General features: G+C 38.4%; 1 protein-coding gene across 1 annotated transcript; it reads left to right on the top strand.

Moving 5' to 3' along the window:
• The first annotated feature begins 8,246 nt into the window (after nucleotides 1-8,246).
• BOD1 (biorientation of chromosomes in cell division 1) lies at nucleotides 8,247-25,032 on the top strand. Its single transcript, XM_001380625.3, has 4 exons — nucleotides 8,247-8,714; nucleotides 17,178-17,302; nucleotides 22,753-22,952; nucleotides 24,641-25,032. The coding sequence occupies exons 1-3, from the start codon at nucleotides 8,262-8,264 to the stop codon at nucleotides 22,949-22,951; spliced, it is 777 nt and encodes a 258-aa protein (XP_001380662.1). The 5' UTR covers nucleotides 8,247-8,261; the 3' UTR covers nucleotide 22,952; nucleotides 24,641-25,032.
• The last annotated feature ends 377 nt before the right edge of the window (nucleotides 25,033-25,409 follow it).

Genomic DNA, 25,409 nt, shown 5'->3' with positions numbered 1-25,409 from the left:
AGCATTCTATGCCTAAAGATCCACTCCCCAGCCTCTCTTTATAATATTTTTAAATGTGCAAAATGCACAGTGCCTGGTACATAGTGGGTACATAATAAATATTTATTGTATTATGTTATATAAAGTATATCGTATTAGAAAGGAACATTTTTTATACAAGTTTATAGACCCCCAGTTAAGAATTTCTAATCTGTATTATTACAAAATTATCAGATTATCTCAATGATATGATATGGTATTATTCTGTATGTTTACTGTCTCTCTTTTCTCCCTGGGGGAAGAGGGGGCAAAAAAAAAAAGCGTAATCTATAGACTTTGTCATGCTTATTTGCCACACTTGATATGACATTTACCTCAAGAGAATGGCTGGTTTGTCTAAGAGTCTAGAGACACCAAATAAGGATAATAAAATAGACCATGGCCAGGCAAAATGAACCAGGTGAGAGAGCAAATGATTTAAAGGGGCTTTCTGGCAAGTAGGATCAAACTGGATTTAGTCACCTCATGTATGCCACTATTTATATACACAGCAAACTGGAAAGGACCTCAGAAGTCCCCTAATACAATCTGTCCCCCAAACGTGGTAGGCTTTATGGCACAGAGAAGAAACTACTGTTCTGAAATTAGACAGTCAGGGTTAAAATGGTTCAAATCCTGATGGTTGGACAATTCACTTATTCTCTCAGGCTCCCTCTCATTTGTGAAAACAGGGTTGGGGTTGGATTCAATGGCCTTAACAACCCCTTCTTGCTTTAAATCTTGTTTGTTAGACCAGCTCCAACAAGTGACTATACAATTTCGTCTTGGGGACCTAGTGATTCACTACCACTCCAAACAGCTCATTCTACTTTTGGATTGTTCTGATCCTTAGTGTTTTATGGACAAATTAGAGGCAGCTGGGTGGCAAAATAGAGAGATCACTGGGCCTGGTATCAGGTATACTGGAGTTCGAATCCAGCTACAGACACTTACTAGCTGTGTGACCTGGGAAAGTCACTTAACCTCTGTCTCAGTTTCCTCAACTGTAAAATGAGGAATATAATAGTGTTGTGTTGTATTATATTGGCTTGAGAACTAGACTGCCTCTGTGGAACTTGCCCCCCAACATTCCATCACTCCAACACACCAAGCAAAACATCTTGATTCCCTTTTTATGTGAAGATCCTTCATACAAATATAGTGTTCACAGCCTCCCCTGTGAGTGCTCTCATGTTCATTCTAAGAATCTCCAGTTTCTTCAGCTAATTCCCACTGAAGAATCCCCCACTCCCCCTGGTTCATTCCTCTTGATTTTCCCCAGTCTTGTCCATGTCCCTTCCAAAATGAGGAGGTCAGAATGGAACACAATACTAAAGATGGGGTCTGACCAGGACAACAAATAGCAGGGTGATAGTTCCAGGCAAACACTTCTCTTCATACAGATTAAATTCATAATATAGCATTCTTATCTAAAAGTACATGTAACATTCTATGCCTATAGATCCACCCTCAGGTAACTAAAGCAATGTTATAGCTATATAATATATTAACATAATAAATACAGCAATTACAAATATAACAATATAACAATTGCATAATAAATAGTTATGTAATTAAATTCATTTAAATTGGATGCCATTTCACACACCTGACTCATTTGGGCTGACAGCCCATCCCACCACCACCCTGTTCCCTGGATCTTTTTTACACACTCTGCTCCAGACATGTCTCTCCTATTATGTAGTTGTAAATTTGATTTTTTAAAATACAGGTTCAGGATCATAAATTTGTTCCTATTAAAACTTTCTGTATTTGTCCCTACTGAAACCAGGGTACAGTGAATAGAGTAGTAGATCTGAAGTCAAGATGATTCATCTTCCTGGGTTTCGAATTTATCTTCAGACACTTACTACCTGGATAAGCCTGGGCGAGTCACTTCACCTGGTTGCCTCTGTTTCTTCATCTGTAAAAAGGAGTTGGATAGATAGATTCCAGAAGGTCTGGGAAAGCATGGAGAAAAGGCAAATGTATTCACAATTTCTTGAAAATTCCTTGTATGAAATGGCAAACCATTCCAGTATCTTTGCCAAGAAAATCCCAAATGTCATCATGAAGAATCAGAGAAGACCGTATATTGGTTGAAAGGCAGAAGAGCAAGTAGCAACAATTTATCAATATCTTTGAAAGGGATTCTTTTTTTTAATATGGGACTAGACAGCAATGAAATGAACTTGACTAAGAGAACTTCATTCGGTTCTTTGACCAGGGCTGTCCTTCCTCTGGTCTGACTGGGGTGTGATCCATTTCATCCAGAAGGATGCTGACAACAGTTTTATTCTTGTGGTCCTTCCCTGTGATTTTATGAATGAGTGAATGAATGAATGAATGATTATAAAATGCTTATTCTGCACCAAATATCATACTAAGTGTAGGGGAACAATTAGAAAAATTGACACTGTCCCTGCTCTCAAAAGGGACACATTCTTATGGGCGTGGGGGGGGGGAAGGGAGACCCATCAAAATTCAGCCACAAAGAGAGAGAAAAGCCAAAGGATACATTGGATGATAATGCCATTTTTTTTAAAAGCACAATCTCTTTACTGAATGTTCATGATACAGATTGTTGATGGCCCACAAAGGATGGGCAGATCCTAGGAATGCTATTTAGGACTACCATTTCAATTCATTCAGATGGGCTCAGCAGATGACAGTGCCAGAGGTCTGGAGGGCACAGAGGCAGTGCAAGTGATAAGACCTGGAGAACCCTAGGATGCAATAGCAGAGAAGATGGTAAGCCCTTATCATGCTCCATTTGACTGGAAAGCCCAGTGGATGACTCATCTCTCATCCAAGCTTAGTGAGCAGTCACACAGCCCAGGCAGATTCTAGATGCCCTAGGAAAACATGGAGAAAAGGCAAAAGTATTCAAGATTCCTTGAAAGATATAACCCTGTTCAACAACCCTCAGATCATAAATATCAGATGAGGTGTAAACAATAAAATGTAAGCTCACCAAAGGCATTTTCCACCACGATAGAAGAAAATAGTGCAGCATCCAAGAATAAAAAGGCATTTATACACTGGGGATAATGAAGTCCTCCAGAACACCTTGGCAATCAGGATGCCTGCACCCTGCTCTACACCTGTTTAGGGCCCCATATGGTCCAAACCCTGGCATCAACTTCCACCCAAGAAGACCCATCTGGATGGCATCCCTACCCTTTTCTCTGAGCTGTTTCTGGTGTTAAGCTTATTTTACTTGCTTCCTGCACCCCGCAGTTGTCACTGCTTTTGAAGCACCTTGACCAAACTTCCTCTTGGCATATCTGACCTCTAGCACTGGGTCAGGCATTTTCCCTCCCCTCTGGCCTCCTAAGCAGAGCCAGGAAGGGCAGCCACCTTAGTAGGTGGTAAAGCGATTTGCCCAAGAGTTCTATAACTGGTATTTGTCAGAAGTAGGATTTGAATACAGGCCTTCTTGTCTTCCAGGCCATTCTTTTCTCCATGCTATACCAACCTATATCATGGTAACATGAAACCTAGAATGAATTCTATAAACAGAGATTTCCAGACCAGTTATTGATTGTAAGAGTGTGAGCCATAAGCTTGAGTACACTCAGATCTTGGGCTAAATCCAAATGAACTTTAGCCATAATAGCTCAAATTGATTCTTTTAAAAATAGAAAAGAACCACAGGAAGAAGTTTTGTCTAAAAGATACTCAGGCATGACTGTATAGAAGAGCAAGAGATTGGGTGAAAGTTAGGAAGCCTGTGTTCAAGCACCAGCTCTGGTACTTATTAGAATTTATATGGTTCTTATTTTAGAAGAAGCTAGGTTGTACAGTGGCTAGAATTCAAATTCAGCCACTTACTAGCTAAGTAAACTTGGACAAATCATGTAATGTCTATGTGCCTCAGTTTCCTCATCTGTAAAATGGAGGTAACAAGAGTACCTCCCAGGGTTGTTGTGAGGCTAAAATGTGATATAGTTGGAGAGGGCTTTGCAAATTTTAAAGCATCATATAAATATTAAATAGCATTATCAGTTGTGTAGTTTGGAGCATATCTCAAACTCCCTGGATTTCAACACTTTTGTTTACTGGGAAATTTTACAACAAAGTTTTTTGTTTGTTTGTTTGTTTGTTTTTAGAAACCCTTACCTTCTGTCTTAGAATCTATTCAAAGTAAGGGCTAGGCAATTGGGGTTAAGTGACTTGCCCTGGGTCACACAGCTAAGAAATATTTGAGGCCATACAACAAAGCTTTAATCACATCTTGGAAATCTATATATAATCTTTTTTAATATAATTTTTATTTTTTTTTAAATATTTTTCCATGGTTACATGTTTCATGTTCTCTCCCTCCCCTCTTTCCTCCCCACTCCCAGAGCCAACAAGCAATTCTGCTGGGTTATACATGTGTTATCACTCAAAACCTATTTCCATATTATTAATTTTTATAATAGAACAATCTTTTAAAACCAAAATCCCCAATCATATACCCATATAAACAAGTGATAAACCATATGTTTTCTTCTGTATTTCTACTCCCACAGTTCTTTCTTTATATGTGGATGGTATTTTTTCTCATAAATCCCTCAGGATTGTTCTGAATCATTGTGTGGCTTTTGGTAGCAAAGTCAATTACATTTGATCATCCCACAATGTTTCATTTAATTTAATGTGTATACTGTTCTCTTGGTTCTGCTCATTTCACTCTAATCTTTTGTTTTTTAAAACTCTTACAGTATATTGGTTCCAAAACACAAGAGCAGTAAGAGCTAGGCAAAGTGGGTTAAGTGACTTGCCTAAGGTCACATAGCTAAGAATTGTCTGAGATCTAATTTGAATCCAGGACCTCCTGTCTCTGAACCTGGCTCTCAATCCACTGAACCACCTAGCTGGCTCTAATCTATACAATCTTCATGGAAGATCAGAAGAACCTGAGTTCATGTTCCTAACAAGCACTAGCTTCAGAACCCTAAACAAGGCTCTCCATGCCTCAGGTTCCTCCTTGCAGTAAATTTCTGAGAAATTGCTAATCTTCATTTGAATAACTAGATCAATCAGTCAATTAATCAATCAGCATTTATTAAGTGCCTACTGTGTGCCAGGCACTGAAGCTCCCTATAGCTTTGAGATCACATTGAAGCCTGGTAAACAACAATAAAAGCCAGGGGCAGACGTTTCTATTTTGGGGGATTTTAACTATTTGGGTTGATGTGAAATGAAAACTCAACCAGAAGACAGTGTGTAATTTTTAACACAATAATGCCACCTGATGGTTCCCTCCTTGCATTACACTTTACTACATCAATTTTCAGCATCTGTGGGCAGATTCTATGTTGTGAGGTCATGGGTATGTGGCAAGACCTGGATCAATTTTCATTCCCATTTCTGTCAGGATTGAGGAGGAGGCAGGATTACGTATGTGGCACACGATTATTCTCACAGTTCCATTAGCCCAACACTAGGAAATGACACTAGATTTGGAGTCAGAAGACCTGGGTTTGAATTCAACACTCTTATTCACTAGCTATATAACCTTGGGTAAATCCCTTTGCCTCTGATAGACCACAAAGATGGAAACCCCTTAAGAGCACTGAGTCCAACTCACTCATTTTACAGATGAGAAAAATTGAGGTTCAGAGGGTAAACTATCTTTTTTTACATTTTTAAGATTTTTTTTTTTTTAGGGTAAAGTATTTTGACAAAGATCACACCTACATGAACTGATGCAGAGTGAAATAAGCAGAATATCATGCTATACATGCTCCCTGGGCTTCAGCTGTAAAATAAAAGGATCTCTCAGGTCCCTATTGACTTGAAAAGCCTAGGATCCAATGACTTAGTCTCCTACTGAAATATCAAGGGGTATTTAATGAAATCAACAGGCAACCATCATTATGTATAGTGTCACTTGGATTCATCCAGCTATTATGTCATGAAGACAATGTCTGTATATTCTCAGCACTAATTTAGATACTTCCAAAGCATGCAGGATTTCATGGATGGACATTTATTCCCTTCACTGATGAAGAACACACTTTGCTCTGATCAAAAACAACCTTTCTCTACATTTAGTGGCTACTTTTTAGCTGAAAGACAGTTTGTTCCTAACTAAAGTCTTGCTGGGTTGCTGGCCTGTTGGAATTTACAGCTGCTAGCAAAGCCTTTGAGTAATCTGGGTTTCTTCTATAGTGATGAATTTAGTGGAAATTACTATAATTACTTTTTTCCCCTTTTCCCTTCACTAGAGTAAGCCTACTTCATTGTGCATGTGTGTATATCCACATACTCACACATAAATACAGATAAACATGTTATATACATGTTTAAATGTTTTAACATGTATGTAAAACATGTATACACACATCTATGTTCATATAATGCAGATATGACACAGGTATCCCTTCAACATTATGATTTTCCCCATCATGGTTTCTATATATATCAAGAGTCGGCATAAGAAATTAAATGAGAATTTTTGTGAGACTCATGGAAACTCCACATGACACAAGAAAGCCAGCAGATGACACAAAAAATGCTTAGAAACTCAGAAATGCATAAAACAAATGTATAGTATTATATAATATCAACATAGTTTATCTTTTCATATCATAAATATACACATTAAACACATCATGAAAGGAAAGAAAAAATTCAGCCTTCTCTGGTAGGAAGGGTCCAAAAATTTTATGTATATTTTCCAGATCAAGGGGGCATCATGCTCCTAAGACATGTAGAAGAGATATCTGTATATGATTATACATTCACAGGATTATGAGATTTAAGTGGAAAGGAACTTTTAAGATGTTATTTTGTTCAATAGTTCTCATCATAGTCTGATTCTTCCTGATCCTATTCGGGGTTTCCCTGGCAGAGATACTGGGGGTAGTTTGCCATTTCCTTCTTTGTTTCATTTTACAAATGAGGAAACTGAGGCAAACAGGGTCACACCATTAGCACTTGAGGCCAGATTTTGATTCAGGGAGATGAGCCTTCCTGACTCCAGGCCCAGCACCCTATTCACTGGACCACCCAGCTGCCTTAACTCACTGCAAACCCCTTTATTTTATAGAATAAGAAAACCAAGACCCAGCAGAGTAAAGTCACTTTCCTCCTGTCACAATGATAGGAGTTTGGACCCAGGGCCTTCAGCAAATTTTCCACTCTCCCAGGCTACCATCATTGTGACTTAAGAGATAGGGGTGATCTTCCTCCTGCTCTGTCTAGGAATGTTCCCTCACAGGTGGTGGTCAGGTGGGAGGGAAGAAAGGGGTAGGAGTTTGTTTTCTCCCAAAGCTGATTAAAAAGAAAGTTTTTATAGAATACTGTGATGTAGAGTTGGAATTCATCTCAGAGTTCCCCCTTCCTTTTACAGATGAGGAACAGAAGAGAAACTGGATGACTTGCCCAAGGTTGCACAGATAGTAACTAGCAGAGTAGCAGGGCTGGAATTAAAATCCCGTTCTTCTAACCTCACGCTGATTTTACTACAATTTGGTTTGAGGATGAACTGGGAAGCATGTTACAATGTACTGGCACATACCTGGGAGCAGCAAGGGAATATAGTGGATTGGGAGCTGAGCCTAGTGTCAGGAAGATTCATTTTCATGAGTTCAAATCTAGGATCAGATACTTCTGTAGCTATGTGACCCTGGACAAGTCTCTGAATCATGTTGGTCTCAATTTCTTCAACCCTAAAACAATCTGGAGAAGGAAATTAAAAACCACTTCAGTATCTTTGCCAAAAGGGATCACAAAGAGTCACAAAGACTGGACAAAAGGGCCAATACTTGACTTGTGAGGTGCCCATTGGCATTCTGGTCATGATCCCAGAGATGTGGTAGTGGATTGCGACAGTGGTGATAGTCCCAACACTTTTGACAATTTTGAAGTTAGATGACTGACTCAAATTAAAGCTGTGTCATCTGGGGCAAGTCAATTAACTTTTCTGGGTGTCTCAGCTTCTTTATCTGTAAAATGAGAACTAAACTACACCACTTTTAACATGTGTAAAGAGCTAATATTCCTTTTAATTAAATCTATGAATCTGTGATTTGGCTGGACATCAATACTTACTAAGTGAGAATGGTGTTCTCAAACCCAAGTGAAGAAAGGTCTTAGAACTACAACTCCCTATAAGACTATGGCAAGGCGTGATTTCCATGAATCTTCCCCGGTGTTGCCAATGCCCCATTGGAGTTGTAGTTTAATCTGGCTGAAGCGTTCCCCATATTAAGGCGAACCCTCTCCACCCAAGAACTCCCAGCCCCAGAATGCATAGCAACCGCGACGCATTCAACGCGAGACGTGAGTCACGTTCGTGGCGGCAGCAGCGGCCGCAGTTTCAACAGGCTCCGCGGTTGTATTTCAGACTGCCGTTTCTTCCTGGCGGTGAGCCAGGCCCGGGCCGCGTTTGGCCTAACCCTCCGGTCCCGGGGCGAGAACTGCAGGCGTGGCCCCGGGCCGAGGACAGGGCCATGGCGGACAGCGGTGGAGGGACCGGTGGGGCTAGCGCGGGGGGCGGTGGAGGGGGCGGCGCCGGCGGCTCGGGCCAGGCCTCGGTGACCTCGTCCTCGGGCTCGGCGGGCGCCGGCGGCGGCGTCACCAACCCGGCGTCGCTGCCGCCCGGGGATTCACAGCTCATCGCGCTCATAGTGGAGCAGCTCAAGAGCCGCGGCCTGTTCGACGGCTTCCGCAGGGACTGCCTCGCCGACGTGGACACCAAGGTAGCGGTGGCCCCGAGGCCCGAGAGAGGGACGCTGGGCCTGGAGCCGAGAAGCCCGGCGTTCAGATCCCTGTCCCCTGTGCCATTTCACCTCCCCGGGCTTCACTTTCCTCATCTGTAGAATGGGGATGATAATGCCTGTAGGACCTCCTGGGTCACTATGTTGTCGTATGAAAGTCGGCCTACAAGCGTCAGGTATTACTGCTCCCTGCACATCCCATCGTGGCGTCAGTTTCCTGACGTGTGTGTAAAATGAAGGAATAGGACTAGAGTAGGCGGTTTTCAAGTTGGGGTCCCTTGGGGGAACTTGCTTTTAAAAAACATGTTCTGATAACTTTTAATATAATTGGTTTTGTTCGATACTCTTGTCTTTCATCTAATGCACTTAAAAACACTTCCAAGAAAAAGACCCATAGGTTTCACCACGTTTTCAGTGGGGTCCATGACAAAATAAAAGGTAAGAACCCCCAGAATAGAAAATCGCTCAGCATTTCTTCCAACCCTAAGCCTTATGTTACTAATCTCTTCCAACTTCAAATCTTATGTGACTAATCATCCCTCTTCCAGCTGTAAACCCTATGTGACTCCCCCGAAGCAGAGCCTCCTGTTTTTTTTTGAGGGGGCGGCAGTTGTACGAACCATCTGTTTTCGGGGACTCTATACCTGTTGGCACGACGGTTTAATAGTTTAAGCAGGATGATATTTTCATCAGTAAATCTGGCCGGAAGGAGAAGTCCACGGCTTTTCATTTGTCAGTATTTCAGTAATTAATTCAGCAAGCATTTATTAAGCACCTACTACGGATTTAGCAGGAGGAGGGTTTGATACAAAGTTTGTGTTGGCTAAAAACTTGCTATTGGATTTACCTTCTACATGTATATAGAAAGGTTAATAATGCAAAACAAAAAATAATTTAGGGATGTGAGCACTAACCTCTCCGAGGATAGCAGGATAGACCTCACTTAAGCTTTGAAGAAAAAGGAGTTGAAGCAGTATATCCCAGTTAAGGGGGATAGCTTGTACAAAATTGTGAAGACAGGAGATTGACTATGGAGAGCAGCAAACCAATTTGGCTACAATGTGTGTGAAAAAGAATGATGCCTAATAATCTAGGAAAAGCCAGACAAATTTTTTTTATCCTAGAGATACAAAGGAACAGCTAGAACTTTTCATTAGTAATATGGCTTTTAAAAAAATCATTTAAGAATATCAATTTGGCCTCTAGAGGATAGACTGGAGAGTGTAGAGAGTGGAAACAGTAAAACCAAATACTATTGAAATAATCCAAGACCGAGGTGCTTAGAGCCCAAATTAGAATTGTGGCTCTGTGAATATAGAGAAAGTGGTAAATTTGATAAGTATTGGTGAGGTAAAATTGGCAAGGCTTGGCCACTGATTGGAGAGGAAAGAGTTTTGGATGACCCAAGATTTCAGCACTAGAAGAATGGTGGTACCTTCATAAGAAATAAAATTACTGAGAATTTGAAGGAAATGAATCCAAAGTTCCCAAACCAAATATTAGAATTAGTCCCTTGAGGACGGGGATTTTCCTTTTACTTCTATTTGTATCTCCAGCAGATTGTAAACACTTAATAAATGCTTATTGACTGACTGTGTGGGCTGGGGAGCTTTGAAAAGGAATGGCCAGGCAGATGAGAAAACTGATTGGTAAAAAGATTGCCTTATGCAGTGAGGGATCCACTCAGATAAGAGTATTTATCATAACCTTTAGTGAATCCAGTTAGCAATCTGGCTCACTTCAATGCTGAGATCAGAAGCTAAAACTAAGGATTAATTAAGTGGAATTTGAGAAAGTTAAGGTAAGAAATGAAAAGAAAATTTTCTAGGAGTATGGTTACAAAACAGCAAAGCTAGATGAGGGGATGGGAATCTATGGCACAATTTGGAAGGAGGTTGCCATTGACAAGGAGAAAAGGCTTGAGTCTAGAGCAAAGGAGAGAGTGGAGAGGAGGCCTTAAAATGAAGAGTTAGGGGAAAGTAGGAGTTGACAAGGAGAAAAGGCTTGAGTCTAGAGCAAAGGAGAGAGTGGAGAGGAGGCCTTAAAATGAAGAGTTAGGGGAAAGTAGGAGTTTGGTACAGATTGCCTCAAAGAGGCAAAGTTCTTTTGATGAAAGTGAGGGGATGGTATCAGTCCCTTGAAGAGAGAAGCTTTGGAAAAAACTGGGGAATGTAATAGAAAGTCATCAATAGAAAGGGTTGTTGTGAAACTGGGGACAACTTCAAGATTACATAATTTAAAATTGTAGTCATCACAGTTGGGTGAATACTTGCAATGGAAAAGTGGATGATAAAGAGTATTGGAATAGGAAAATAGGGCAAGGAATTTAAGGGTAGAGGACAGTTAAATTTAAACTGGTTGGTTAACCATAGAATTAACTAACTGCAATATACTGTAATCTCCCTTGCTTCCTTAGCCCCATCACTGTTGTGCCTTACCACCCCTAACCCTAGTTTAGTACCTCCATCTGCTAAATGGAGCTGAGGAGAAAATTATAAAACCTTGCTAATTACATTCTCTAAACGTTATAAGTATTCTCAGCTGAGCCCTCATTGCAGAAGGCAATCCTTTCAACTCTTAACCAGTTAGCTATTCCGCTCACTACAGAAGCTTTTTCAAAGCTTTTAATCCCCTGTGATCCAAGACTTCCATCTTCCCTTCTATCTCATCACTCAGACAGATGTCTTACCTATCTTCTTCACTCCTGTCTTTGGATCCTTTTTCTTGACCAAGGCAAGGCATTTCATGTTCATCCTTGATCTCTTTCTTCTGTCTTCTCCAAGAGTATTGTTACTACCATTCCCATTTCTTCTGTTCTCTTAAATCTAATGAGTAATAATAATCATAATAAGGACCATAATAATAGTAGCACTGTGCCAAGTATTTGAAAATCTTAACTTATTTGATCTTCATTGATCCTGGCAGATAGATGCTATTAATATCCTCATTTCTCAGTTGAGGAAACTGAGACAACTATAAATTAAATGGCCCCATCTAGTAACATTCTGAGATGGGATTTGAACCTTTACAGTTTCCTTCCTTGATGCCTGCAAACATGCCATGTCTCTCTCATCCTTTTAAAACAATAAACCCAACCCTTACTTGATCTACCCATTCCTGCTATCTATTCAATAGTTCTTTCCCTTTTCAGCTGAGTTCTATAAAAAAGCAATCTACTCAGTCCTACCACTTCCTCTCCTCTCTATCTCTTCTAAACCTAAACACATTTGATCTGAACTGAAAGTGCCTTCTTGAAAGTTAAGGATGATCTCTTTAATTACAAAATTAAATGGCCTTTTCTCAGTCTTCATTTTTTTTTCAATTATTCTGAAGCATTTGACATAGTTAATCATCATTCCTGAATATTCTCTCCTTGTCCTTCTACAACTCATGACTACTTTCTCAGTTTCCTTTGCAGGATCTTTGTCCATGCCATGCTTCTTATCCATGAGTTGTCCCCAAGATGTTGATTTAAGCTTTTCTTGTATACCTGAGATTCTTGACTTTTGTGTCATCAGCCCCTTTAGCAGTGTGGTGAAGCCTATAAACCCTTTCTCAGAATATTATTTTTAAATACCTAAAATTAAATTATTTTTAAATAGTTATAAAAATATTTTTAAAAACAATATTTACTGACTTCTTAGACATCAAATTAAGAACCACTAATCTGTATTATCTTGCTTGATTGATGGGTTCAATGATTATCTCTATGCAGATGTTTTCCTAGGTCAATATATCCATTTGTAGTATCTTTCCTGAACTGCAATCATGCCGATGGATATTTCTAACTGGATATCTCATAGGCATCTCATTACATGTTTAAAACAACTCTTCCTCCCCCAAACTTTCCCCTTTTTCTAACTTTCCAATTACTATGGAATATATCACCATATTCCTGGTCAAAGCAGCTTTCAGTATAGGTGTCATTCTCAATTCCCATCTTCCCCTCACCCCACACAACTGTCTCTTCTCAGATCTTATTTCTTCCTTCTGTCTTGTATATGTCTCCTCTCCATTCAGGGACACCATTTTAGTGCAAATGCCTATCACCTCTTGTCTGGACTACAATATTCTTTTTTTTAATTAAAAACCCTTACATTTTGTCTTAGAATATATGCTAGGTTTCAGTTCCAAGACGGAAGAGCAGTGAGGGATGGGCAATTGGAGTTGAGTGACTCACCCTAGGTCACCCAGCCAGGAAGTCTCTGAGGTCATATTTAAATCCAGGACCTCCCATCTCTAGGCCTCCTTCTCTATTCACTGAGCCACCTATCTGCTCCTTTCAGTATTCTTCTAATTGGTCTCCTTTCCTCAGATCTCTCCCCATTTCATTCCATTCTGCACTCACCTGATTTACCTAACGTTTAGATCTAACCAAATCAGTCTTTTAGTTCCTAAACTCCAGTGAATCCTTGTTACTTATAGGTACAAATTTAAGCCTTCATTTTAACATGTAAAGCCCTTCACAACCGGCTGTATTCTCCTTTTCCAATTTTATTTGACTTCTTTCCATCAACTCTACAGTGCAACTACACTGGCTTGTTTGACGTTCCTCAGACATAACTCTCTCTATCCTGACAATATGTTCCCTTTCCCTACAATGCTTTTACCTCCACATGTTAGCTTTCCTGTAAAGACTCAGCTCAAAGCCTACCTTCTTCAAGAGGCCTTTCCTGCCCCCCCCCCACTTTTTTCCTACCTCCTCCCCCTCCCCATGTCTTCTGAGATCACCTTTCATCTACTCTATTTTATATGTAGTTATGCACATGTTTTCTCATTAAAATATGAGCCTCCCTGAAGGTTTTTGCCTGTCTTTGTGTCCCAAGTGCTTATTGACAGATAGAATTGAAAAAGTGAGGAAATTATGTTTAAAGCTAGGGTTATGGCTTAGAAAAGCAACAAGTACTGAAGTGTGTGAAAGTTATAATGAGGAAAGAGGATACGTTTAGATGTGATGTGAGGCACAGGGAGAAATGAAATAAATTATGGTCAAAGGAATTTCACAGTTACAGTTTGTAGTACACATAAGGATAGTGAGGGGAGTGGATAGGAAGGATGTGACTAGTCCTGGCTTTAATGGAGTGAAGATGTCTATTGTAGGAATTGTGGAAATTGATAATCTGTGATGCCAAAGTGTTTGAAGGAACATCACTGTGAAAATTGTAGATCCCATAAGTTAGGGTAGGAATTGAGATGGAGAGATGTGTGATCCAGGTACTGAACTCTATGAGAAAGGAGGGAGAATCATCTGGTAGAGATCAGCTGCAAGAATTGGGTTAAAGTGATATATCTGAAAGCTGGACAGGTTGCAGAGTGACGATAACAGAACTGGGAAGTAAGGAATGAGAATCATACCTCCTAATCCTGTGTGTCAGAGGAGTAGTGCAAAAGATCCTTCCAGTTCTGAAGAGGGTAGTCACAATTGTGACTTCTGGGGAAAACCAGATGATTTTGAGGAGCAATGAGAAATAAATCTAATAAAAATTCAACTTATTAACAATAGATTGGACTTCCTTTGGGCATGGATAGTAGAAGGGAAAGACAGTGGTTATGGAGAGGGAGAGATGAGGTGGTATTTTTGAAGACTCAGTAGAAGGTGGAGAAATGAGATTCTCTACTTAAGCAACCTGTGATTGACTGAAAGGGTTTCAGAATGGAGTTAAAAGATTTTGGCTTGATACACCCTTCTCAGTAGCCATAAGACTAATGATTTGATTTATCATTCCCTGTGTAAAAAGTGGAAAGAGGAAACCAGTGTGTAGTATGGGACAGAATATTTTAGGAGTAAACAGTATGTCTTTGGCTTGAGGCTGAGGCCTAATTGGGTATAGGGGCTGAGTGAGGTAGGAGTGTGATTTTTATGAGCATGGGTACTCCCTACATGAATGTACCTAATTTGCTTTAGTAGAAAGTCTTCATGTGTTCTTAGACTTAAAAAGAGACTTAATCAGAAGTTGTCTAATTCAGTTACTTCAGCTTACAGATGAAGGACCTGAGGCCCAGAAATTTTATTTGCCCAAGATCACACAGGTGGGAAGTGACAGACAAGATTCAAACTCAGATATTTTGATCATGTTATCAAAAAACTTATCTTCTGATGATGAACTTTTTCACCTTTTTCCTAGTTCTTGAACAGAAGTTAATTATTTTTGATCCATACTTGAAGTTTTTTCAGTTAGCTAGTAGTAATCATTTGTTGAATAGAATAAGAACTTCTATTAAAATCTCAAATAATCTAGGGTCACCCACTAGAACAAAGCATTGAAAGATTTTAATGAAGGTTTTTATATATATATATATATATATATATATATATATATATATATATATATATGCAATACATCATTTGGAGGGGTAGTGATCCCTCTTAGTATATGATACATTTGTACTAATTTCTTTTTTTTTCTTTCTACCCTGTGGTTAGGATTGTTCTACTTGAAAACAGGCATTCCTTCTGAGAGCTTAGACACTACTATAAAGCTGACTCCCTGTGACTGAAATTAATCTTTTTAGAGTCTTGTTGGCTAAAACCGTGGTCTAAGAGAAAAATGATCTCTATAATGCTTTTACAGTGATAAATCACCCTAAATTTTCAACTAGTAAATAAAATAAGAGTTGAACACAAAGCAAAGCATGGTGTCCTGACAGAATTGAATAGTGGTTTAGAATCTTAAAAATAAATATTACTGGGGGCAGCTGGGTAGCTCAGTGGATTGAGAGCCAGGCCTAGAGATGGGAAGGTCCTAGGTTCAAATCTGACCTCAGACATTTCCCAGCTGTGTGGCCCTGGGCAAATCACTTGACCCCCATTTCCTAGCCCTTACCATTCTTCAGCCTTGAAACCAATACACTGTATTGATTCTATGACAGAAGGTACGGGTTTTATTTTTTTAAAAAATTACTAAGTGAAACTTATGGAGGGGAAAGAAGGATCATTATTAGAAAACACAAACAAGCAGGGTAGCTTTGAAAATAACATTAAATTTGTTGTATACTTGCAGGGAGAAACAGGTAATCACCTTTTTTCTGTTCTTGGCATATGGAAATTTTAGTATAAGAAATTCTTAAGAATTTAGTTATACTTTCCCTTTAGTGTTTGCATTCTATCTATCTATTTAAACTCCTATCTTTCATCTTAGAATCAATATTGTGTATTGGTTCCAAAGCAGAAGAGTGGTAAGGGCTAGGCAATGGGGGTTAAGTGACTTGCCCAGGGTCACACAGCTGGGAAATTTCTGAGGTTAGATTTGAACCCAGGACCTCCCATCTCTAGGCCTGGCTCTCACTGAGCTACCCAGCTGTCCCCAGTATTTATATTTTATCCTTTGTAGGTTTGCCTTTCTTATAGAACATTGGGAAGGAATATTAAAAGGTTGTAGTCCAACCACTTCATCTCATAGATCAGAAATCTGAAACTCCTGGAAACTAGATTATCACCTGGTTACAAAAGTCACATTTATATTCGGAACTATATCTGGTTTGTGCACAATTGGATTTCTGAAAAATCTGTAATGCATATTTTTGAAAGGTTAGCTAAAGTTTAAGGTTAAGCTAGTTCTCAGCAAGAAACAGCTAACATCTCAAATTTCTTGGGTTTGAGCAGTACTTGAACCTAAATCAATTACAGACTAAAAAGAAATGGAACTTTACTTACTTTATTCCCTTTACATATCATTACATGTAAGAAAAGGAAATTCCCAACAAAGAGGACTAGCACAGAAGTTCTTACCCTTTATTGAATGATGAACCCTTTTGGTAGTCTGGTGAAGCATATGGACCCCCTTCTCAAAATAATGTTTTTAAATGCCTAAAATAAGATTACAAAAGAAACTCATAATATTGAAGTAGTAATAAAAATATTTAAAACAAATCAAGTTCACAAACCTCAGGTAAAGAATACTTGTTTAAAACCATTCTCTTAGTGGGAGGATTGTCATAAGGTTTTTTCACTTGCTGCCTTGGCTCTCCAGGAATCCAGAGGTTGAAAGAGTCATTCTACACTAGTTTTGGGGGTTCAAGTCCAGTTTCTTCTGTGTGTGTGGTTAAAAGTCTTCACTGGTACAGATAATGGGACTTGAATTCTCTGAATGTGTAACTCCTGTATACTGGGTTACTTTTTAATTCTGTTTTTTTCAGATTTGCTGGTCTTAGAGCAAATTTCTTCAACCAAGAAATTTTTTAGTTAGGTGTTTAAACATTCATCCTGAAGAGAAATGGAATTCTCTTGGATATTTTTGGCTCTCCTACAGCAGTTACAAAATGTCTGGCTGGGCACCATAACTTAAAGTTGTCTATGTTCTTAAGTAAAATGTTAATTTACATGGGCACATAGAGGTACATTTTGACCTAGGAATAGTCTAGAAGTGGAAAATATTATGTAGGACTCGTTCCTATTAGAAATTTTGGAAAGTGATTTTTCTGACTTTTTCCCCCTCCCTCTTTCAGCCAGCTTACCAAAATCTAAGACAGAAAGTAGACAACTTTGTGTCAACTCATCTGGACAAGCAGGAGTGGAACCCAGCAATGAACAAAAACCAGTTGAGAAATGGGCTGAGACAGAGTGTGGTTCAGTAAGTAAACAGAATTGAGTAAATAGACAGCAGTCTCATATGAATATAAGTAGTCTCCATTCATTTAGTCAAGATTTATGTTATTGTGTAGTAAAATACAAGTTTTAAAAGAAGCAATAGAATTACTAGATTATAGGCCAACATCTGCAAAGCTATCAGTCTTTGGTACCGTTAAGCCTTTTTAGTGTAGAAAAACTTTTTATATGTACATTTGTTTCTTAGGTAAATAAGAAACAGCAAATTCTATCATTAGCTTAAATAGAAGATAATGTTATTAGAACACATTCACTCACCCTCATTTCATCTAGTGGTGAAATTGCAGTTTTTAGGAAACTCAGGGTTATTTATCCTTCAAGTTTGCTGTGACCTTAATGATTTTGATAATGATCATTCATGCATAAATTTGATTATTTTTCTTCTCTGTGCAAAATTAGCCTCAAAATGTTACATTGGCCAAACTCTTATTACTAGTGACTGAAAGATAACTTTTTATCCTGAAATGAAGTATAGGGTTTTTGTTGTTGTTATTATCCCAAAAGGGAAACTCTTTCTGTTAAAGAAGAGCCAGTACTTTTACTTCAGCTTGATGCAGGCTTCTGAAATTTTTGACAAAAGCTAAAATTCCAGGAAAAGTATGAGATGGCATTTTTGAATGATAAAGACTAATGATGCCAAAAGGTGTAGCACTTCGCCTATTTGAAATAATAACCATGCACCTTTCTTGCTTTTTCTCCAACAGACAGACTTTGTCATATTAAAAGGAAGGGGATAGAGATTAGACAATGAATTAGTGTTTATACTAGTTTCTAGTGGGTTCCTATTTCACCAGCATGAAGTTTTTTGTAACATGAAAATACTATGAGAACTTTGAGAGAGATCTTAAAGTAATTCAGGTGTTATTATTATTATTGTTCCTATGAATTTTTGTAAAGAATGTTGCCCATAGTATCTAGCAATGGAAGAATTTCTATAATTGGCCTATAAAATCACATTGATGTAACTTCAAACACTCCAGCTTCCTATTCCCTCAGATCTCAACTACTTCCTGTTCCTTTATTCCACCTCAGCTACACACAAGAATACTCAAACCCTTTATCTCCCCATCACTCGCAATGTTGTACCTTTATGATCAAGAATATTGAACTTTCTCTAACCTTTCATTGCTGCATTCTCTCCTTTTTTTTTAAACCCTTACCTTACATCTGGCAGAAGAGTGGTAAGGGCTAGGCAATGAGGGTCAAGTGACTTGCCCAGGGTCACGCAGCTGGGAAGTGTCTGAGGCTAGATTTGAACTTAGGACCTCCCATCTCTAGGCCTGGCTCTCAATCCACTAAGCTACCCAGCTGCCCCCTGCCCCCTCCTTTTAAGCGTCCTTGTGATGCCCGTTTCCTTTACACTTTTCCAGTCTGTCACCCTTACCCTGCTTTACTCTTTGTCTTCCCATATTTGACCTTATATCACCACTTCATCATTACAATGTCTTCTGCTCTCAGATCTATTGTACTCTTTTTTTTTTTTCCCTCGTGCCTTGGCAAACCTTTACTACTATGATTTGTTCCTCTGCTCCTATTCATGCTGCTTAATGGTGTTAGAGGAAGCCATCTCACCCAATTTGACTGTACAGATTTGTTGACTAATCTCAACTGTGCCCTCAGCTAGGCAGTCATGTTTATTCCTCTCCAGTTGATACACTGTCATATTACTCAGAGCAACTGTTCCATACCTTCTCAGGCTTCCCACACCTCCCCATACCACTACCTCAGGAAAATACCTTACCTCATATTTTGCTGGATCTCATCCAACCTGCTAAATGTGGCACTAACTTTCTCCTGACTTGTAATTTCACCTTTATGCTTTTTGGGCAGAACCTGATAGACTGTCTTCAAACTTATGTCTAAATTTGAACTTACTGTCTTTTCTGTCATGCAGGCTCATAACCTAGCTATTAACTACTCACCCACGTCTAATTTCTTGTCAAGTCCTATAGATCATACTATCAAAAATTTCTCCTATGTGCCCCTTAATTTCTTTTAACACAGCCACTGCTCTGGTGAAGTCTGACCTGGACTTTGTTTCCCCACCTCAATTTTCTCCCCTTTCTAATCCATCTTCCATTCAGCTATCCTATTGATTTTCCTACATTACAAGTCCTGACCATGTCAGTACCGTCCCCCAGTCAGCAAACTCCATTGGTTCCTCATTAATTCTAGGATCAAATAATAATCTGACTTTTAAACAACCTGGCTTTTTTTAATAACCTGGCTCTCTCCTACCTATCCAGTCTTCTTCCACCTTATTCCCCTTCATGTACTATTCTGCAGTCAGATAATAATTGACTCCTTGTTTCTTGCATAAGACATTCCAGCTTCCATCTCAGTGCCTTTTCACTGGCAAGCTATCCCCAGTCCCCAGAATTCCTTCCCTCCATATCTGATTCCTAGGTTCCTTGAGGTCTCAGCTCAAATCCCTTTTAATGCTAGTGCCTTCCCCCAGTTATCCTGTATATATCTTGTCTTCCCCCATTAGACTGAGCTCCATGAAAAAATGTGCTGTTTTTTTTGCTTTTATTCATATCCCTAATGCTTAGCATAATGCCTTGGGATTAGTTGGCACATTCTAAATTTTTCTTGATCTGGTTTTGTACTCTCTTGGCTTCCATTTGTCATACTCCCAGATCTGAATGTCCAACTTTTATATTTGAGTTCCAATCCTGCATCACAAACTATCTAGTAAACATTTTGAATTAGGTTTACCCTATGCCTCTAAAACTCTAATATATCCAAAATAACTCATTATCTCCCCACCCCCCCCAAATAAAACCCACAGCTACCAAATGTCTGTATTTTTGTTGAAGACACTATTGTTTTCCCAGGATTGCCTTGGTCGTCCTCATTTTCCTTCACCCTGCCATATCTATTCAGTTGCCAAGTCTTATTGTTTACCTCCATGCTGTCTGTCCAACCCTTTCTCTTTTCATATACCAGCCATTTTAGTTTAGACCCTTCTGTAATTGCTATAATATAATGGCAGGAGCCAGATTGAAATGTAACTGGGAAATAGTAACAAAATTAAAATACAATACAATGTATATAATGTTAACGTGTGGTTTTCTAAGTCAGTATGTGACCAACAGGGAGAGTCTGTTTGACTTTGACACCCCTGCTCTACATAGTTGCTGAAGTTATTTAGTACAAATTTTATATTACTCCCCTACTCAGTTACCTCGAGTGACTTCCTACTGCCCTTATGGTCAAATATAAATTCTCCTGGCATTTAAAATGACCTCACAACCTGGTTCCAGACTTCCTTTTCAACTTTATTCCCTTTTAAGGTTTCTTCATCCAGCCAAACTTGTTGTCTTGTTATTTTTCAAATTTGACCAGGAAAGTGAAGAGAACAAACATCTATAGAGTATCTAATATGTGTCAGGCACTATACAAAATACTTTACAAATATTATCTAGTTTGGTCCTTAACAATAATCCAAAGGCAGATGCTGTCATCCCCTTTTATAGTTGAGGAAACTGAGGCAGAGGTTAAATGACTTAACCAGGATCATACTTATTAAATATCTGAGTCAGATTTGAACTTAAATCTTCCTGTCTTCAGGCCTAGCTCTTTATCCAGATTACTGCCAGCTGCCTAAAGACAGATACCCATTGTCTTTCTGTACATCATCCTTAATCTCTGCCCTCTTTCCAAGGTCACCTCAAACCGTCACCTCCTCTTTGAGGCCTGTTCTGATTCTTTGCCCTCCCCAGCTACTAATGTTTTTAGCCTAAATTACCTCCCATACTTATTTTGGTTTTGTTTTGCTCTTAAAGTATAAATGTTTTTTCTCCCTTTAGAAGCTCCTTGATGGCAGACTTGTTTCTTTTCCATGTGTGTCTTTAGCACCTAACACAGTGATTAGCACAGATAAATGTTGACTGGTAGAGAACTTTAGGACTTTCTGTTGTTGTTTTGTTTTGGACTTTATCGTTCCGGAGTGTATTAATTTAACCAGGACCTAATTGATCCAGGGTGATTGTTTTCATCTTTCCTAATAGATTTACCTTATCTAAAGTTAAATGCTATCTGGTTCTAAGTATACCTTAGATGTATCTTTGGCTACTTCTAGGTCCGTGTTACTAGATATGCAAATATAGTAGTCAGCATTTTGACTCCTATTTATAAATTATTAACAGTTAACTTTATTATTAGACTAGTAAGGTATATTTTAAAGGAAGAAGTTCCATAATTTTAAGAAATTAACTTCTAAATGACATTGTTTGATCTATTTGGTTCAGTTCTTTGACAGGATTATATGTTATTTAGCAGTTTTGTTCAAACTATAGCACAAACTTGCAATGACTTCTTACTTTGGAAATAAGCCATTTTCATCTGGTTCATCTTGGCCAATTAAGTCTATCATCTAAAGCCAGTACAAAGAGATTCTATCTTGTCTTGTCACTCCCATGTTCACATCTGACAGTGTTTCAACCCACCTTTTCTTTCTTCCATTGTTTACAAAATGGAGAACATTCCAAGTGTCAGTTTCTCTTTAAAGGGTAGTCTGATTTTCAGCTTATACTAAGTGGTATGAAATAAGGTTTGCAGAGGGCCTTACCTATCAGGCTAAGTTTGGATTTTTCTTTTTTGACAGCTGGGAATCATTGGAACATATTAAGCAAGTGATATGATCAGATCTGTTCATAAGGAAGATTAATTGCATGGAATTGTAAAGGGATGTGTTACAGTGTACAATAGGCAAACAAGATTAAGATGCAGAGATTGTCCTTGATGCTATTCCAATACTCCTGATAGACAAATGGAAAAACATTTTTTTTAATCCTTACCTTTATTCTTTAGAATCAGTATTGTATATTGGTTCTAAAGCAGAAGAGTGGTAAAGCCAGGCAATAGAGGTTAAGTGACTTACTCAGGGTCACACAGCTGGGACGTTCTGAGGCCAGATTTGAATGTAAAACCTCCCATTTCTAAGTCTGACTTTCAATCCACTGAGCCACCCAGCTGCCCCTGACAAATAAAGACTTGGGAGATTCGAAGATGAGCTGTGTAAATACTTGACAAATGTTTGGCTGTAAGAGGCAAGAGAGAAGGAAGCGTGCAAAATAACTACCCCAGTTTTGTGCTTCAGAGGCTGGGTCAGTTTTGGTCCTATTGCCACAAATAAGAAAGCCCTAAAATGTCATAAGTGTGTGTCTTATACATGCACATAGAAATTATGTTCTATGTGATCGTGGTTGATTCTTTGGAGAGAAGATTTTAAAAGTAAGACAGGTTAAATAATTTGTGGTAAATGGACCTCTGTTCTTCAGAAAGACTTTTAGGTTCTTACCATGTTGACACTCATTTGGGTGAACATAAAGACTCAAATTACTTGATTGGGATAAAGGTGATAATTCTTATAGGAATGGAGTAACAGTGATTTATTTGTGTTTCTACAAGGTCAGGAATGCTGGAAGCTGGAGTGGACAGAATTATTTCACAGGTAGTGGATCCAAAACTGAACCACATATTCAGGCCACAGATAGAGCGAGCAATTCATGAATTCCTGGCTGCACAGAAGAAAGAAGACACTATACCAGCTCCTCCTCCAGAGCCTGAAAGTCAAGATCCACCTGCTCCTTCTCAGGATTCCTCTTAAGGTATTATGTCACCATACTTGGACTTTGCAGTAGGAATTTACTTTGCCTTGCACTGTTGTGTGATTTTTTTTTTTTAATACTACATTAGCCAGTCATCTGGGGTGACGTAGAGATGGTATTTTGATCATTATGATAAATTGTCACCACTGAGTCACACAAAGTGCTTCAAGAGCCATATTCCCCTCAGGCGCCATCAGTTTGTTTTTGCTGTGGATTTCTGCATAAAACTTCATAATATCGAATATTTGAAAGATTGTGACATCAGGGCCAAATATTAAAGCTATGAATAATATCTTCATTTTTAAAGTCATCCGAGATGATCAGTCTGTACAACAGATAAAATTCCAAGAAAAACTTTAATCTGACTGAATGGCCTAGAAATGAGTTAGCCTTTTGTTTTTTAAAATTAAAGTAAATAACATTTAGCAAATTCTTTCTAAGTGTTGTCCTTCAGTCCAGAGGGACTTAAGAGGGAGAATGCTATCCACATCTAGAGAAAGAACTATGGGAGTAGAAACTCAGAAGAAAAGCATATGTTTGATCACAGAGTTCAATGGGGACATGATTGGGGATGTAGACTCTAAATGCTCACTCTATTACAAATATTAATATGGAAATAGGTTTTGAACAATGATGCGTATATAACCCTGTGGAATTGCTCGTCAGCTCTGGAAGGGGGGAGGGGAAGAGAAAGAGCATGAATCATGTAACCATTAAAAATATTCTAAATAAATTAATTTAAAAAAAAAACAATCCTTGATGGAGTTCAGCTATTCTCCCTGTAGCTACTTGAGGGAGCTTTCATTGCTCTCATATTTGAAGCTTGGCTATTCGGGTATCGAGCATTTCAATGATCTTGTGCTCTCTGCCCTTGAATACATTCTAATCAAGTTCTGAACTAATTGATGAAGTAAATTATAGAAGATTGACCAATGTTTGAAAAATGGATTTAATAGTAATACCTGGTATTATGGCACTTAAGTGTGACAAAATAACCCTGTTTGAGATTCATATTTGGGGCTTTTTAGTTTTGTTTTTAACAGATGAATAAATGAGACTGAGACTAAGTGACTTGTCTATAGTTTTACAGCCAGTATCATGTTATCATATCAGATAAAGGTTAATTTTAATTACATTTCAAACTGTAAAAATAGAATCATCTATGTAGAGAAGCCACTCTTCAAATTCTATTTCTGCCACTTAGCCACTTATATGATATGAAATGACCTGACCTCCTTGGACTTCAGTTTCCTTGTCTATAAAATGAAGGGGTTGAAATAAGTGATCACCAGGGTCTTTTCCAATTCTAGATCTCATTCTTATTATGAGTAGGATTTTCTTTGTGAGATTTCCTTTTATTCAAAATCAAACAAAAATTGAGGTTAGTCATTATTTTACTAGTACCACTAATTATGATATTGGAAGACCTAGCTATAGAACAGTTTTTCAGATAGGAGAAAGAGAAAATAAGCTGCTCTGTCACTGTATTTATAGGCCTGATGTCTAGTATATGTCTTAAGTTTGTGGAATATTGAAAAGAAAAAAGAAAAGACTACTAAGTTCTGGAACATCCCATTTCCCCCTTATTTTTGTGGCTTAAATATGAAATTTTGGGGTCTGAAATTTTAAATGACTGTTATTTTCCAAAAACTGGCATTTGGATTTAATTGTACTTTTTTTTTTTGCAGCCTTTTTTCTTATGCCTTTCATGACAGCTGCTAAAATTCCATGTAATTGAGAGAGAATAAGCTCATTCAACTTGACAAGACTACAGCCTCATATGAAAATCTTCAAAGATTGTAGAGCCTTCAGATTTCATTCCTTAGTGAAAGCATGCAGTTTGCCAGTAGAGAAACTGACATGGAACCTTTATAATCCCTAAGAAAGCTATTGAATTGATAGGTGTAAGGATTAAATCCTTGCAGGAACTCAGGAAGTTGCATAGAACTTCTGCCTTTTGTGTAAGTTTTGGGGAAAGGGGTGGGTAGGACATACTGTAGGGGCTTTTTTTACTTTGACATGGGAGGGATTTGAATTGAAATGTTCTTTTCACTTTTCTAATAAAATTTTTTTAAACATACCTGGTTTGGAGTCCTAAACAGCAGCCATATTCTTCTTGACTTAGATTCTCTGCTCTAATGGTTTCTTCTGTTTCTTAAAGTGATTAAGTGTTTTTTTTATTGCTTAGTGTTAGTAATGGAAAGTTCAGTCATGGCATCCAGGTTTGAATCCTAGTTATAACCTTGACCAAGCTGCCTCTGGACTCAGTATCCTCATCTATAAAATGAGGGGCTCAAACAAGATTATCTTCAAAATGCTTTTGGCCCCATTTCCTGACTTATAATTAACCTGGCTCCCTGGTCCCAAAAAAGTTACATCTTTTTCTATTAACTTAATAATCTGTAAACATAAAGGCTTGATATTTTAAACTTTTAAGTGTTGTTAAAATACAATTCC

The sequence above is a fragment of the Monodelphis domestica genome, chromosome 1 (assembly GCF_027887165.1).
Source record: "Monodelphis domestica isolate mMonDom1 chromosome 1, mMonDom1.pri, whole genome shotgun sequence".
NCBI classification, from domain to species: Eukaryota; Metazoa; Chordata; class Mammalia; order Didelphimorphia; family Didelphidae; genus Monodelphis; species Monodelphis domestica.
The sequence above is the reverse complement of the archived record's forward strand: the minus strand, read 5'-3'. Positions and strand labels throughout refer to the sequence as shown.

Coding starts and splice junctions, on each gene's coding strand:
- BOD1 (XM_001380625.3), top strand. CDS start 8,262: ATGCATAGCAACCGCGACGCATTCAACGCGAGACGTGAGTCACGTTCG. Junction 8,715..17,177: donor TCGCCGACGTGGACACCAAG/GTAGCGGTGGCC, acceptor TCCCTCTTTCAG/CCAGCTTACCAAAATCTAAG. Junction 17,303..22,752: donor CTGAGACAGAGTGTGGTTCA/GTAAGTAAACAG, acceptor TGTTTCTACAAG/GTCAGGAATGCTGGAAGCTG.